The following is a 17,121-nucleotide window of genomic DNA, read 5'->3' on the forward strand; positions in this document are numbered from 1 at the left end:
TTGGTCAGGCCAATACTGCATACTTGCTACAGATTCAAGATGGAATCTCTGCGGACAGTACTTGCAGGTTTAGAGCCACAGGAATTCATGATTGCGCTGGATCTCGAGGATGCGTACTTACACATTCCGATTTGGCCACCTCATCAGAGGTTCTTGCATTTGCAATACGGCAGATCCATTATCAGTTTCAGGCTCTACCGTTTGCCCTCTCGTCAGCGCTTAGGGTATTCACCAAAGTGATGTATGTTTTGATGGCTCATCTCATATTCCTGTAAGTGATAATAGTTCCGTACTTAGACGATTTGCTCATCAAAGCTCCGTCTCAACCAAATGCGCCTTCAACATGCGTTGCTAAGGTACAATGTGCTGGTTCAGCACTGTTGGTTTGTCATCTTCAAGAACTCACATCGGATTCCGTCTCAACGACTTCATTTCCTAGGAATGATTCTCGATACGGTAGATCGAGGAATTTGTCTACCAGAACAGAAAGTACAGACTATTCGTCATCTGGTACGATTAGTGCTCAAGCCTCGGTATGTATGTGCATTCGCCTGTTAGGCACAATAGTGGCGGCTTTCAAAGCGCTTCTGTTCGGAAGATTTCACTCACTTCCTTTTCAACTGCATGGGCTCGCACAGTGGTCGGCCTCGCATCTGCAGATACACTAGAGGGTGAGGTTGTCTCCACGGGCCAGAGTTTCTGTACTCTGGTGGCTCCAAGTACACAATCTAACCGCAGGAAATCGGTTAGGCGTCTGGAATTGGATAGTTCTAATCACAGACGCGAGTCTCAGAGGTTGGGGAGCTGTAGTTCAAAATTGTCAGCTCCAGGGTCTCTGGGAGGATCACGACAGATTGCTGTCTATAAATGTCCTAGAACTCCGACTAGTTTACAATGTGCTACGACAAGTAGTGCACTTGCTGCGGTCTCAGACGGTCCAAGTGCAGTCAGACAACGCAACGGCGGTCGCGTACATCAATAAACAAAGGGGAAAGAGAAGCCGCATGGCAATGCGGGAAGTAGCTCGAATCCTCAATTGGGCCGAACATCACTAAGTGATATTGGCGGTAGTGTTCATTACGAGAATGGACAACTGGGAGGCGGAGGATCTCAGCCATCGGGATTTTCATCCAGGAGAATGGGCATTAAATCCAGAAGTGTTTCACATGTTGGTCCAGAGGTGGGGTTACCTTCAAGTGGACCGGATGACATCTCGCCACAATCACCAAAAGCCAGTATGTGTCCAGAACGCGAGATCCAAAGGCAGTGGCAGTGGATGCTCTCACGATTGCGTGGCCGTACAGCCTCGGGTGTCTGTTTCCACCGTTTCCGCTGCCCTCTCTGTTGCTTACTCGCAGACGATCCTTGGCCGCTTCCGCTACGTCCGGACCTGTTACAACAGGGTCCATTTCTTTACCCCGATTTAGCGCGGATGCGTTTGAAGGGGTGGCTGTTGAGACCGCCCTCTTAAGAAGAGAGGGCATTCCACTATCGGTTACAACAACCATGTTACGAGCTAGGAAGCCAGTTACGACAGCTCATTATTACAGGATTTGGCGTGCCTACATAGGTTGGTGTGAAGCTCGGAAGTTTCCGACATCATCTTTCAAGTTATCCCGTCTTTTGTTATTTCTACAAACGGGGTTAGATGGAGGACTGCGTTTATCTACACTAAAGTGCAGGTATCTGCTTTGTCAATGTACTTTCAAAGAATATTGGCTCTATTGCCGTCTCACACACCTTTTCTGCAAGGTGTTCTCAGAGTACAGCCTCCATTCATTCCACCTACAGCGCCATGGGACTTGAATCTGGTTTTAGATTTTGTACAGCTTCATACTTTGAACCCTTACATCAAGTGGATGTTAAGTTTCCTCACTTGGAAAACGAGTTTTTCTCCTAGCCTTCGCTTCGGCAAGGCGTGTTTCAGATTTGGGTGTATTGGCATGCAAGCCATTGTTTGTAGGGTTTCATGATAACAGAGCGGAGCTTCGTACGAATCCCGCTTTCTGGCAAAAGGTAGTGTCATATGTTCACATCAATCAATCAACCAATAGTAGTTCCTGTGTTAACAGGACAATCTGGAACTTTGGATGTGATATGCGCATTACGCGTTTATGTATCCCGAACGTCTACAGTTTGTAAGACGGATACGTTGTTTGTTCTCTATGATGCTGCCAAAATGGGTTGGCCAGCTTCTAAGCAGACCTTATCCAGATGGATTATACTGACCATACGTCAGGCTTACCTTTATGCTAGGTTACAGCCGCCTACATCAGTAACAGATCATTCCACACGTTCTGTGGAAACTTCAGGGGCAGCTGGTCGTGGGGTTTTTACGACGCAGAATTGCCGTGCGGCTACATAGTCATCAGTGCACACGTTTGTGCGCTTTTACAAGTTTAATATGTTTGCGGCATCAGCATCTAGCTTTGGTCGCCTAGTGTTACAGGTTCCAAACAGCTCTCCCGCCCACGAGGGAAGCTTTGGTACGTCCCAACAGTACTCCAGTGACCCCTAGTGGATGAAAAAGAAAATAGGATTTTGGTACTTACCAGGTAAATCCTTTTCTTTGAATCCATAGGGGGCACTGGACGCCCACCCAGAGCAGTTTTACCTGGTTGTGGTAAGTTCAGGGGATCTTACGGTAACACATTCTCACCGATTTATCGGTTATGGTGTCAACTGGTTAGTTGTCAGTTACGTTATGTGTCAACTTTATTGTTGTCCGTTATGTTATAATATTATAGGTAATTCTCCATTGTTCATCCTCTCTATCCTGTTCGCCTCAGGAAAAAACACTGAGGTATTCGGGGAGTATGGAGGGGAGGAGAGTTACTGAAATTTGAATATTCAGTGCCCAGTCCTTGCTAACACCGTCCATATCCCAAGAGTACTCCAGTGCCCCCTATGGATTCAAAGAAAAGGATTTACCTGGTAAGTACCAAAATCCTATTTTCTTCTACTTGGGCCAGCATATACCACTGTATTCACTCTGTTGCTAAATTGCCACTGAGTAGCACTGTAGACGAGTGCTAGTGGTCACAGCTAAATAATCTATTAAACTTGCAAGAAAAATTTTTGCTGTCCAAAAATAGATTTTTTTTTTCTCTAACGTCCTAGAGGATGCTGGGGACTCCGTAAGGACCATGGGGATAGACGGGCTCCGCAGGAGACATGGGCACTTTAAGAAAGACTTTAACTCTGGGTGTGCACTGGCTCCTCCCTCTATGCCCCTCCTCCAGACCTCAGTTTGATACTGTGCCCAGTGGAGACAGGGTGCATTTCAGGAGCTCTCCTGAGTTTCCTGTAAAGAAAGCATTTTAGTTAGGTTTTTTATGTTCAGGGAGCCTGCTGGCAACAGACTCCCTGTATCGAGGGACTGAGGAGAGAGAAACAGACCCACTTCTCTGAGTTTCAGGGCTCTGTTTCTTAGGCTACTGGACACCATTAGCTCCAGAGGGATCGGTACGCAGGTCTCACCCTAGCCGTCTGTCCCAGAGCCGCGCCGCCGTCCTCCTCGCAGAGCCGGAAGATTGAAGTTGGGTGAGTATTGAGGAAAAGAACATCAGAGGCGGCAGAAGACACCTTGATCTTCATAGAGGTAACGCACAGCACTGCAGCTGTGCGCCATTGCTCCCATTCACCTCACACACCTCGGTCACTGTAAGGGTGCAGGGGGAGGGGGGGCGCCCTGGGCAGCAATATAAACCTCTCCTGTGGCATATATAGATATATACATGTACAGCTGTGCACTGTACGTGTATATAAAGAGCCCCCGCCATGTTATTGAGAAATTTGAGCGGGACAGAAGCCCGCCGCCGAGGGGGCGGGGCTTCTCCCTTAGCACTCACCAGCGCCATTTTTCTCCACAGCACCGCTGAGAGGAAGCTCCCCGGACGCTCCCCTGCTTAACACACGGTGAAAGAAGGGTTTTAAAGTAGAGGGGGGGCACATAATTGGCGCATATACATAACAAAAGCGCTACTGGGTAAACATACTGTGTTTTTTCCTGGGTCATATAGCGCTGGGGTGTGTGCTGGCATACTCTCTCTCTCTCTGTCTCTCCAAAGGGCCTGGTGGGGAAACTGTCTTCAGATAAGAGTTTCCCTGTGTGTGTCTCAGAAGCGCCCACTATCCCAAATAGTTGACATAGATACCGACACGGATTCAGACTCCAGTGTCGACTACGATGATGCAACATTACAGCCAAAGGTGGCTAAATGTATTCGATATATGATTATCGCAATAGAAGATGTTTTGCATGTCACTGAGGAACCCCCTGTCCCTGACACGAGGGTACACATGTATAAGGGAAAGAAACCTGAGGTCATCTTTCCCTCATCACATGAGCTGAACGAATTATGCGAAAAAGCGTGGGAAACTCCAGACAAAAAACTACAGAATCCGGTGGGAATCCTCCCCTAGGGTAGACAAAGCTTTGACGCGCTTATCAAAAAAGATAGCGCTTCCATCCCAGGATACGGCTACCCTCAAGGATCCTGCTGACCGCAAGCAGGAGGTTACCTTGAAGTCCATTTACTCACATTCTGGTACGTTACTCAGACCGGCTATTGCGTCGGCCTGGGTTTGTAGTGCTGTAGCAGCATGGACAGATTCATTATCAGCGGATATTGAGACCCTTGATAAGGATACCATTTTAATGACTCTAGGGCATATAAAAGATGCTGTCTTATATATGATGGATGCTCAAAGAGACATTAGTTTACTGGGTTCAAGGATAAACGCTATGTCTGTTTCTGCTAGGCGTGTCTTATGGACCCGACAGTGGTCATGTGATGCCGACTCCAAGAGACATATGGAGTTGTTGCCTTACAAGGGTGAGGAATTGTTTGGAGAGGGCCTCTCGGACTTCGTCGCTACGGCAGGTAAATCGAATTTTTTGCCATATATTCCCTCACAATCTAAGAAAGCGCCTCATTATCAAATGCAGTCCTTTCGTTCCAATAAAAGCAAGAGAGTATGTGGATCGTCCTTTCTTGGCAGAGGGAAGAAGCTGCATAACACAGCTAGTTCCCAGGAACAGAAGTCCTCCCCGGCCTCTGCAAAATCCACCGCATGACGCTGGGGCTCCCCTGAGGGAGTCCGCCCCAGTGGGGGCACGTCTTCGACTGTTCAGCCACATCTGGGTTCACTCACAGGTGGATCCCTGGGCAATAGAAATTGTTTCCCAGGGTTACAAGCTGGAATTCGAAGAGGTGCCTCCTCGCCGGTTTTTCAAATCGGCCCTACCGACTTCCCCCCTGGAAAGGGAGATAGTGTTACATGCGATTCGCAAATTGTGTCTTCAACAAGTGGTGGTAGAGGTTCCCCTGCTTCAAAGAGGGAAGGGGTATTACTCAACTCTGTTTGTGGTCCCGAAACCGGACGGTTCGGTCAGACCCATTTTGAATTTAAAATCCTTGAACCTTTACTTAAAACGGTTCAAGTTCAAGATGGAATCGCTCAGAGCGGTCATCGCCAGCCTGGAAGGGCGAGATTTTATGGTATCTCTGGACATAAAGGATGCATACCTGCATGTTCCCATATATCCTCCTCATCAGGCGTACCTGAGATTTGCGGTACATGATTGTCATTACCAATTTCAGACGTTGCCATTTGGGCTTTCCACGGCCCCGAGAATTTTCACCAAGGTAATGGCGGAAACGATGGTGCTCCTGCGAAAACAGGGTGTCCCAATTATCCTGTACTTGGACGATCTCCTCATAAAAGTGAGATCACAGGAGAAGTTGCTGAACAGCGTCTCACTTTCACTGACTGTGTTACAGCGACACGGCTGAATTATCAATATTCCAAAGTCGCAGCTGAATCCTGCAACTCGTCTGCCCTTCTTGGGCATGATTCTGGACACAGACCAGAAGAGGATTTTTCTACCGACAGAAAAAGCGCAGGAACTCATGACTCTAGTCATGAACCTGTTGAAGCCAAAACAAGTGTCAATACGTCATTGCACTGAAGTCCTGGGAAAAATGATGGCGACATACGAAGCCATTCCCTACGGCAGATTCCATGCAAGGACATTCCAATGGGACCTATTGGACAAATGGTCCGGGTCACATCTGCAAATGCATCAGCGGATCACCCTGTCCCCCAGGGCCAGAGTATCTCTCCTGTGGTGGCTGAAAAGTGCTCACCTTCTAGAGGGCCGCAGGTTCGGCATTCAGGACTGGATCCTGATGACCACGGACGCGAGCCTCCGAGGTTGGGGAGCGGTCACACAGGGAAGAAATTTCCAAGGCCTTTGGTCAAGTCAAGAGACTTGTCTTCACATCAACATCCTGGAACTAAGGGCCATATACAACGCCCTACGTCAAGCGGAGATCTTACTTCGCGATCGACCAGTTCTGATCCAGTCAGCCAACGTCACCGCAGTAGCTCATGTAAACCGCCAAGGCGGCACAAGGAGCAGGGTGGCAATGGCGGAAGCCACCAGAATTCTTTGCTGGGCGGAGAATCATATAAGCGCTCTGTCAGCAGTGTTCATTCCGGGAGTGGACAACTGGGAAGCAGACTTCCTCAGCAGACACGACCTGCATCCGGGAGAGTGGGGACTTCATCAAGAAGCCTTTGCGCAGATTGCAAGTCGGTGGGGACTGCCCCAAATAGACATGATGGCGTCCCGTCTCAACAAAAAGCTACAAAGGTATTTCGCCAGGTCAAGAGACCCTCAGGCGGTAGCTGTGGACGCCCTAGTGACACCGTGGGTGCTCCAGTCGGTCTATGTGTTTCCTCCTCTTCCTCTCATACCCAAGGTGTTGAGGATAATAAGAAAAAGAGGAGTGAGAACAATACTCATATTTCCGGATTGGCCACGAAGGACCTGGTATCCGGATCTGCAGGAAATGCTCACAGAAGATCCGTGGCCTCTTCCTCTAAGGCAGGACCTGTTACAACAAGGTCCCTGTCTGTTCCAAGACTTACCGCGGCTGCGTTTGACGGCAAGGCGGTTGAACGCCGGATCCTAGCGGAAAAAGGTATTCCGGATGAGGTTATTCCTACGTAAATAAAGGCTAGGAAGGACGTGACATCTAAACATTATCACCGAATATGGCGTAAATATGTTTCTTGGTGTGAGGCCAGGAATGCTTCTACGGAAGAATTCCATCTAGGCCGTTTTCTTCACTTCCTACAGACTGGAGTGAATTTGGGCCTAAAGTTAGGCTCCATTAAAGTTCAGATTTCGGCCTTATCCATTTTCTTTCAAAAGGAATTGGCCTCTTTACCTGAAGTACAGACTTTTGTGAAGGGAGTACTGCATATTCAGCCTCCTTTTGTACCTCCGGTGGCGCCTTGGGACCTTAACGTGGTGTTAAGTTTCCTTAAGTCACATTGGTTTGAACCACTTAAGACAGTGGAGTTGAAATATCTCACTTGGAAGGTGGTCGTGTTGTTAGCCTTGGCTTCGGCTAGGCGAGTTTCGGAATTGGCGGCTTTATCACATAAAAGCCCCTATCTGGTTTTCCATATGGATAGAGCGGAATTGCGGACCCGTCCTCAAATTTTACCTAAGGTGGTCTCATCCTTTCATATGAACCAACCTATTGTCGTGCCTGTGGCTACACGTGACTTGGAGGATTCCGAGTCCCTGGATGTGGTCAGGGCTTCGAAAATGTACGTGGCCAGAACGGCTAGGATCAGAAAAACAGAAGCACTGTTTGTCCTGTATGCAGCCAACAAGGTTGGCGGCCCTGCTTCAAAGCAGACTATTGCTCGCTGGATCTGTAACACGATTCAGCAGGCGCATTCTACGGCAGGATTGCCGTTACCGAAATCGGTTAAGGCCCATTCCACTAGGAAGATGGGCTCGTCTTGGGCGGCTGCCCGAGGGGTCTCGGCACTACAGCTGTGCCGAGCTGCTACTTGGTCGGGGTCAAACACCTTTGCAAAGTTCTATAAGTTTGATACCCTGGCTGAGGAGGACCTCCTGTTAGCTCAATCGGTGCTGCAGAGTCATCTGCACTCTCCCGCCCATTTGGGAGCTTTGGTATAATCCCCATGGTCCTTACGGAGTCCCCAGCATCCTCTAGGACGTTAGAGAAAATAAGATTTTAAACCTACCGGTAAATCTTTTTCTCGTAGTCCGTAGAGGATGCTGGGCGCCCGTCCCAAGTGCGGACTACTTCTGCAAGACTTGTATATAGTTATTGCTTACATAAGGGTTATGTTATAGTTTCATAAGGTTTTGGACCGATGATATGTTGTTTTTTCATACTGTTAACTAGATAGTATATCACAAGTTATACGGTGTGATTGGTGTGGCTGGTGTGAATCTTGCCCTTGGATTAACTAAAATCCTTTCCTCGTACTGTCCGTCTCCTCTGGGCACAGTTTCTCTAACTGAGGTCTGGAGGAGGGGCATAGAGGGAGGAGCCAGTGCACACCCAGAGTCCAAGTCTTTCTTAAAGTGCCCATGTCTCCTGCGGAGCCCGTCTATCCCCATGGTCCTTACGGAGTCCCCAGCATCCTCTACGGACTACGAGAAAAAGATTTACCGGTAGGTTTAAAATCTTATTTATTTTTTAAAGTAATTTTAAAAAAAAATTGTCACAGTTAAGAATTTGCTGTATCAACAGCGCAAGCGCTTTTATAAAGTGTAAAACTTAACGATAGTTTTAATCGAAATAGAAAACACGTTTGTTTTAATCTCGTGCAGAGTACTGAGAAGAAGCAAGTGTTATTGCATCAGTGTTTAGAACTTTAAGTACTAACATGCAATCCAAAAGTACTCCTCTTTCTATTTAATTACTACCTCTGCAGTTTCACATTATTTCATTTTTAACAAAAAAAATTCCCATCTTAGCGATAAGAAACAAACTTTCCCATAGACTCCTCAGTACTGATCTGGACAGTTGGTCTGTGCTGTACTCTGGGAAACAAGGTCACTTTCTGCAGGACATTGCAGGGTCTTGATACTATAGATTCTGAAGTTAACTGTTTCACTTGTAATTGAAAGGAACAGATGGTTTAAGCTTCTCTCTTCAACATAACTATCTTTCACTCTAGCTTGATTTGTAGTGAGTTAGATAATGTGAACACAAAAGATGATGATCTTGGAAGCCTGAATGAGGATGAACCGGAAATAAAACGCAAAACAAGAGGTAATTTTTATATTATATGTTGAAATTTGCATGAAAAAATATAAACAAGCCTTCCGGACAGATTAGTTTATACTAGTTATTAACTGTTTTTTTGTATAGCGCACATATATTCTGCAGTGCTTACAGAGAGTATTTAGACATATTGACATCCCTGACCCAATAGTGCTTACAATCTATAGTCCGTATCACATGGACACTCAAACGTACCAGGGTTGATTTATTTTGGGCAATTTAACCTTTTCAACCATAAATGTAAGATTATTTGGTTCTAATGATACTTGGTCTTTAACTTGATAATATTCAAAGAGAACATACAAATGTCATGCAGAAGGGACATGACCAGGACTTGAATTCATGACTTCACTACTGTGAGGCAGTATTGCTAACCACTGTCATTTGTACTGCTCTGTTCAACTGTAAATATGAGGTTCTTTGGTTCCAATTCTAACGATACTTGGTACCATTCATTAGTTATAATGCTTTTGTATTTTGTATTTCTCTGACGTCCTAGTGGATGCTGGGAACTCCGTAAGGACCATGGGGAATAGACGGCTCCGCAGGAGACTGGGCACATCTAAAGAAAGAATTAGGACTATCTGGTGTGCACTGGCTCCTCCCCCTATGACCCTCCTCCAAGCCTCAGTTAGATTTCTGTGCCCGGCTGAGCTGGATGCACACTAGGGGCTCTCCTGAGCTCCTAGAAAGAAAGTATAATTTAGGTTTTTTAGTTTACAGTGAGACCTGCTGGCAACAGGCTCACTGCACCGAGGGACTAAGGGGAGAAGAAGCGAACCTACCTAAGTGGTGGTAGCTTGGGCTTCTTAGGCTACTGGACACCATTAGCTCCAGAGGGATCGCACACAGGACCCGACCTCGTCGTCCGTTCCCGGAGCCGCGCCGCCGTCCCCCTTACAGAGACAGAAGCAAGAAGGTCCGGAAAATCGGCGGCTGAAGACTTCTGTCTTTTCCAAGGTAGCGCACAGCACTGCAGCTGTGCGCCATTGCTCCTCATGCACACCACACACTGCGGTCACTGATGGGTGCAGGGCGCTGGGGGGGGGCGCCCTGAGCAGCAATAAATAACACCTTGGCTGGCAAACTGACACCATATATAGCCCCAGAGGCTATATAGGTGTATATTAACCCCTGCCAGAAATCTTAAAATTGCGGGAGAAAGCCCGCCGAAAAAGGGGCGGAGCCATCTCCCTCAGCACACTGGCGCCATTTTCCCTCACAGCTCCGCTGGAAGGATCGCTCCCTGGCTCTCCCCTGCAGTCCTGCACTACAGAAAGGGTAAAAAAGAGAGGGGGGGCACAAATTTAGGCGCAGTATAATATATATGCAGCTATAAGGGGAAAACACACTTTATAGGTGATATCCCTGTGGTATATAGCGCTCTGGTGTGTGCTGGCATACTCTCCCTCTGTCTCCCCAAAGGGCTTTGTGGGGTCCTGTCCTCTGTCAGAGCATTCCCTGTGTGTGTGCTGTGTGTCGGTACCGCTGTGTCGACATGTATGATGAGGAAAATGATGTGGAGGCAGAGCAAATGCCTGTAAGTGTGTTGTCACCCCCTGAAGGGTCGACACCTGTGTGGATGGACTTATGGAAGGAATTACGTGACAGTGTCAGCTACTTACATAAAAGGTTTGACGACATAGGACAGCCGGCTACTCAGCTTGTGACTGTTCCAGCGTCTCAAATGTCATCAGGGGCTTTAAAACGCCCGCTACCTCAGATGGCAGACACAGATGTCGACACGGATACCGACTCCAGTGTCGACGACGATGAGACTAATGTACCCTCCAATAGGTCCACCCGTTACATGATTGAGGCAATGAAAAATGTATTACACATTTCTGATAGTACCCCAGGTACCACAAAAAAGGGTATTATGTTCGGTGAGAAAAAACTCCCAGTAGTTTTTCCTGCATCTGAGGAATTAAATGAGGTGTGTGCGGAAGCCTGGACTTCCCCCGATAAGAAATTGATAATTTCTAAACGGTTATTGGCAACGTACCCTTTCCCGCCAGAGGATAGGTCACGTTGGTAAACATCTCCTAGGGTAGATAAAGCGCTTACACGTTTATCAAAACAGGTGGCACTACCGTCTCCGGATACGGCCGCCCTAAAGGATCCTGCCGATAGAAAGCAGGAAGCTACCCTAAAAGCTATATATACACACACGGGCATTATATTGCGACCAGCGATTGCATCAGCATGGATGTGCAGTGCTGCTGCTGCGTGGTCAGATTCCCTGTTGGATAATATTGATACCCTGGATAGGGACAATATTTTGCTGACAGTAGAGCATATAAAAGACGCTGTCTTATACATGCGTGATGCACAGAGGGATATTTGCTGGCTGGCATCAAAAACAAGTGCAATGTCCATTGCCGCCAGAAGGGGGTTATGGACTCGGCAGTGGTCAGGTGATGCCGATTCAAAAAGGGTGGAACTGTTTGGGGATGGTCTTTCAGACCTCGTTTCCACAGCTACGGCTGGGAAATCGACATTTTTGCCACAAGCTTCCCCACAGCAAAAGAAAGCACCGTATTATCAAGTACAGTCCTTTCGGCCCCAAAAACACAAGAGGGCTCGAGGCGCGTCCTTTCTGCCGAGAGGCAGAGGTAGAGGGAAAAAGCTGCAGCATACAGCCAGTTCCCAAGAGCAAAAGTCCTCCCCCGCGTCCGGTAAGTCCACAGCATGACGCTGGGGCTTCACAGGCGGACCTGGGTACGGTGGGGGCCCGTCTCAGAAATTTCAGCACACAGTGGGCTCTCTCACAGGTCGATCCCTGGACCCTTCAAGTAGTATCTCAGGGGTACAGGCTGGAATTCGAGACGTCCCCCCCCCCCCCCCCCCGCCGTTTTCTAAAATCTGCCTTACCAGCAACTCCCTCTGCCAGGGAGGCAGTGTTGGTGGCTATCCAAAAACTGTATTCACAGCAAGTGATTGTCAAGGTACCCCTCCTTCAGCAAGGAAAGGGTTACTATTCCACAATGTTTGTGGTACCGAAACCGGACGGTTCGGTGAGACCCATCTTAAATTTAAAAGCCTTGAACACTTATATCAAAAGGTTCAAGTTCAAGATGGAATCGCTCAGGGCGGTTATTGCGAGCCTGGACGAGGGGGATTACATGGTCTCCCTGGACATCAAGGATGCGTACCTACATGTCCCCATTTACCCCCCTCACCAGGAGTACCTCAGATTTGTGGTACAGGACTGTCACTATCAGTTCCAGACGCTTCCGTTGGTAATGGCCGAAATGATGATACTCCTTCGCAAGAAGGGAGTTTTAATTATCCCGTACTTGGACGATCTCCTGATAAAGGCGAGGTCCAAGGAACAGTTGGTAGTGGGGGTAGCACTTTCTCGGGAAGTGCTACAACAGCACGGCTGGATTCTCAATATTCCAAAGTCACAGCTGGTCCCGACGACACGTCTTCTGTTCCTGGGAATGTTTCTGGACACAGACCAGAAAAAAAGTGTTTCTTCCAGTGGAAAAAGCCGAGGAGTTGTCATCTCTAGTCAGAGACCTCCTAAAACTGGGACAGGTGTCGGTACATCAATGCACACGAGTCCTGGGAAAAATGGTAGCTTCGTACGAAGCAATTCCATTCGGAAGGTTCCACGCAAGGACTTTCCAGTGGGACCTGTTGGACAAATGGTCCGGGTCCCATCTCCAGATGCAACAGCGGATAACCCTGTCGGCAAGGACCAGGGTGTCGCTGCAGAGGGCTCATCTACTAGAGGGCCGCAGATTCGGAATACAGGACTGGGTCCTGGTGACCACGGATGCCAGCCTTCGGGGCTGGGGGGCAGTCACACAGGGAAGAAATTTCCAAGGACTGTGGTCAGATCAGGAGATTTCGCTTCACATAAATATTCTGGAGCTAAGGGCCTTCTACAATGCCCTAAGCCAAGCAAGGCCCCTGCTTCAGAACCAGTCGGTACTGATCCAATCCGACAACATCACGGCGGTCGCCCATGTAAACAGACAGGGCGGCACATGAAGCAGGAGGGCAATGGCAGAAGCCACAAGGATTCTCCGATGGACGGAAAATCATGTGTTAGCACTGACAACAGTGTTCATTCCGGGAGTGGACAACTGGGAAGCAGACTTCCTCAGCAGGCACGACCTCCACCCGGGAGAATGGGGACTTCATCCAGAAGTCTTCCAAATGCTGGTAAACCGGTGGGAAAGACCACAGGTGGACATGATGGCGTCCCGCCTCAACAAAAGCTAAAAAGATATTGCGCCAGGTCAAGGGACCCTCAGGCGATCGCTGTGGACGCTCTAGTAACACCGTGGGTGTACCAGTCGGTTTATGTGTTTCCTCCTCTGCCTCTCATTCCCAAGGTACTGAGAATAATACGAAGGCGAGGAGTGAAAACTATACTCGTGGTTCCGGATTGGCCAAGAAGAGCTTGGTACCCGGAACTTCAAGAGATGCTTTCAGAGGACCCTTGGCCTCTGCCGCTCAGACAGGACCTGCTGCAGCAGGGGCCCTGTCTGTTCCAAGACTTACCGCGGCTGCGTTTGACGGCATGGCGGTTGAACACCGGATCCTGAAGGAAAAGGGTATTCCGGAGGAAGTCATCCCTACCCTGATCAAAGCCAGGAAGGATGTCACCGCAAACCATTATCACCGCATTTGGCGAAAATATGTTGCTTGGTGTGAGGCCAGGAAGGCCCCAACGGAGGAATTTCAACTGGGTCGATTCCTGCATTTCCTGCAAACAGGGGTGACGTTGGGCCTCAAATTGGGGTCCATTAAGGTCCAGATTTCGGCCCTGTCGATTTTCATCCAGAAAGAACTGGCTTCCCTGCCTGAAGTTCAGACTTTTGTCAAGGGAGTTCTGCATATTCAGCCTCCTTTTGTGCCCCCAGTGGCACCTTGGGATCTCAATGTGGTTTTGGAGTTCCTGAAATCACATTGGTTTGAACCACTTAAGACTGTGGATTTGAAATATCTCACGTGGAAAGTGGTCATGCTGTTGGCCCTGGCTTCGGCCAGGCGTGTGCCAGAATTGGCGGCTTTGTCCTATAAAAGCCCTTATCTGATTTTCCATATGGATAGGGCAGAATTGAGGACTCGTCCTCAGTTTCTCCCGAAGGTGGTATCAGTGTTTCACTTGAACCAGCCTATTGTGGTGCCTGCGGCTACTGGGAACTTGGAGGAATCCAAGTTACTGGACGTAGTCAGGGCCCTGAAAATTTATGTTTCCAGGACGGCTGGAGTCAGGAAAACTGACTTGCTGTTTATCCTGTATGCACCCAACAAACTGGGTGCTCCTGCTTCTAAGCAGACTATTGCGCGCTGGATTTGTAGCACTATTCAGCTGGCGCATTCTGCGGTAGGACTACCGCAGCCTAAATCTGTAAAAGCCCATTCCACAAGGAAGGTGGGCTCATCTTGGGCGGCTGCCCGAGGGGTCTCGGCTTTACAACTTTGCCGAGCTGCTACTTGGTCAGGGGCAAACACGTTTGCAAAATTCTACAAATTTGATACCCTGGCTGAGGAGGACCTGGAGTTCTCTCATTCGGTGTTGCAGAGTCGTCCGCACTCTCCCGCCCGTTTGGGAGCTTTGGTATAATCCCCATGGTCCTTACGGAGTTCCCAGCATCCACTAGGACGTCAGAGAAAATAAGAATTTACTCACCGGTAATTCTATTTCTCGTAGTCCGTAGTGGGTGCTGGGCGCCCATCCCAAGTGCGGATTGTCTGCAATACTTGTAAATAGTTATTGTTACACAAATCGGGTTATTATTGCGAGCCATCTGTTCAGAGGCTCCTTTTGTTATCATACTGTTAACCGGGGTTCCTATCACTAGTTATACGGTGTGGCTGGTATGAGTCTTACCCGGGATTCAGAATCCTTCCTTATTGTGTCATCTCTTCCGGGCACAGTGTCCTAACTGAGGCTTGGAGGAGGGTCATAGGGGGAGGAGCCAGTGCACACCAGATAGTCCTAATTCTTTCTTTAGATGTGCCCAGTCTCCTGCGGAGCCGTCTATTCCCCATGGTCCTTACGGAGTTCCCAGCATCCACTACGGACTACGAGAAATAGAATTACCGGTGAGTAAATTCTTATTTTTTTTTATTTTATTTTTAAATGTGCTTGACATGGCCCTTACATCTTATACTGTAAGTATTTAGATGACCTATAAATAGTTGAGTATCCCATATCCGGAATGCTCGGGACCAGGAGCATTCCGGATACGGAATTTTCTGGAGAATGGAATACCTGGTTCAGCGGCCGTTGCAGGGGTCCGGCGGTCATTGTGGGGTTATGGGAGGGTCAGTGGGGTCCACCATGCAGCAAAGCCACTCCCCCCACCAGCAGCCATTGGTCAAAGTAGTAGTGATGTCACTACAGGTGGATAACGGAGACCCGACTTGTATAGAAATGTTACTGGTGTGTAATATATATATATTACACTATTACACACCAGTAACATGTCTATACAAAGTCTATATTAGACTTTAAAGCTGGAAACCAGTGCATAGCTTGGCTGATCAAGCTGTCATAGGATCATTTTTTTTTTTTTTTTTTTCGCATTTGGGCTTAAAATTACAAAGAAGCCTTGTTTATTATGAAGCTTTTATAATGATCCACTAGCTGGGTATTACCAACCAATAGACAAAAAGAACCGCTTGTCCCTCATTATCCAGTTTGGATCCGATTTTTGTACCTTTTTGATGTTTAACAATCCATCGATTGGACAAGGCCATATGGGAAAATACCCTGGACTAACTTACAGATGTCCTTTTGATACCTACCCCTGAAGAAGTCCTTATGGATGAAACATGTAGGGTTTTATCGGTTAACAGTTCATGATCCAAGTTCAGAGAGGATCCTTACCTGAGCTGACAATGAGTAAGGTGGTGGAAAGTCACTTCAATACACTGTCCTGTATGGGTTGTGACTAACTGAATCTTTTATCCATGTATCTAAAATCGTTTTATTAAGATTACTGAATCATCTTAATATTTGTAATAAATATTTAGTATCTTTTACTGTTTGGCCATTTGGCTCCTTTTTTTTTGTTGATTTTCTGGTGAGAGGGTATCTCCTACAGTATTGTCGTCCAAGACTAGACTATAAATATCTAACAGATTGGACTTCTAACACCAGAATAAGGAGTGTGGTGTATACTCTTCAAGTAAAACAAATATATTGAAGGTTATATTTATGTGAACATTGAAAACAGGTCACACTCCTGCTTCATTGCACAACAGCGCACTCTGGAATTTGTTTTTATATATATATGTATGTGTGTGTATATACATATATATATATATATATATATATATATATATATACATACACACACACACACACACACAATACTCCTCGCACTAATTCAAAGATGTTATAATAGGCAGCCTATTACCACTTTAATTCCCTGTTGGTGAGAATCACAAAATAGAATATAGAAAAATAGACTTCATCAGGGGTGTGTCTTAATGAACCCTATAAGGGCATATTGCAGATGTAAATAAAGTCTTGGTAAAGATATTTAATCGCACAACTTCGTTCAAGATCATCACCTAATCAGGAAAACACCTTGATTGGGAACTTAACAAGGAGCATTCCAGTGAATCCAAGTACAAAATAAAGTGTATATATTATACCTCCTCAATGTTGTTCACTGGTGTGTCAACTATATATATTGTAGTGTCAGGATGGGAGCATAATCTTCAATGAATAAGGTAAAATGGGAATACCTGCTTACTCCTACCCAGATATGAATTTTGTGTACACAAGAGATAGTTAAAGGTGTTAGTATCGTCACTTATCGAGTTTTAGGTGGCTGCGTACATAGTTCCCAAGACAGAGCAGCCTGACGTTTGGGACACAACTCCACAGGGGTCAGCAGATGTAAAGTTCTTTTGCCTTCCCAATTTGAAAAATAGTTGTAAAGTCTTGCATGGCCACTCTGGTGATCTAGGAAAGAGAAAATTCATATTCATTCTTGTACAATATGCATAGTCAATA

At 47.2% G+C, this 17,121-nt stretch overlaps 1 protein-coding gene across 2 annotated transcripts in view; it reads left to right on the forward strand.

The window, feature by feature from the left end:
- PRIM1 (DNA primase subunit 1) overlaps nt 1-17,121 on the forward strand; it is a 220,785-nt gene that overhangs the window by 164,266 nt on the left and 39,398 nt on the right. For both annotated transcript variants that reach the window (XM_063952487.1, XM_063952486.1), the window contains exon 11: nt 9,022-9,116. In XM_063952487.1, the coding sequence (XP_063808557.1) occupies nt 9,022-9,116 (95 nt within the window). The remainder of the gene's footprint in view (nt 1-9,021; nt 9,117-17,121) is intronic.

Source organism: Pseudophryne corroboree, chromosome 2 (assembly GCF_028390025.1).
Source record: "Pseudophryne corroboree isolate aPseCor3 chromosome 2, aPseCor3.hap2, whole genome shotgun sequence".
Classification (NCBI taxonomy): domain Eukaryota; kingdom Metazoa; phylum Chordata; class Amphibia; order Anura; family Myobatrachidae; genus Pseudophryne; species Pseudophryne corroboree.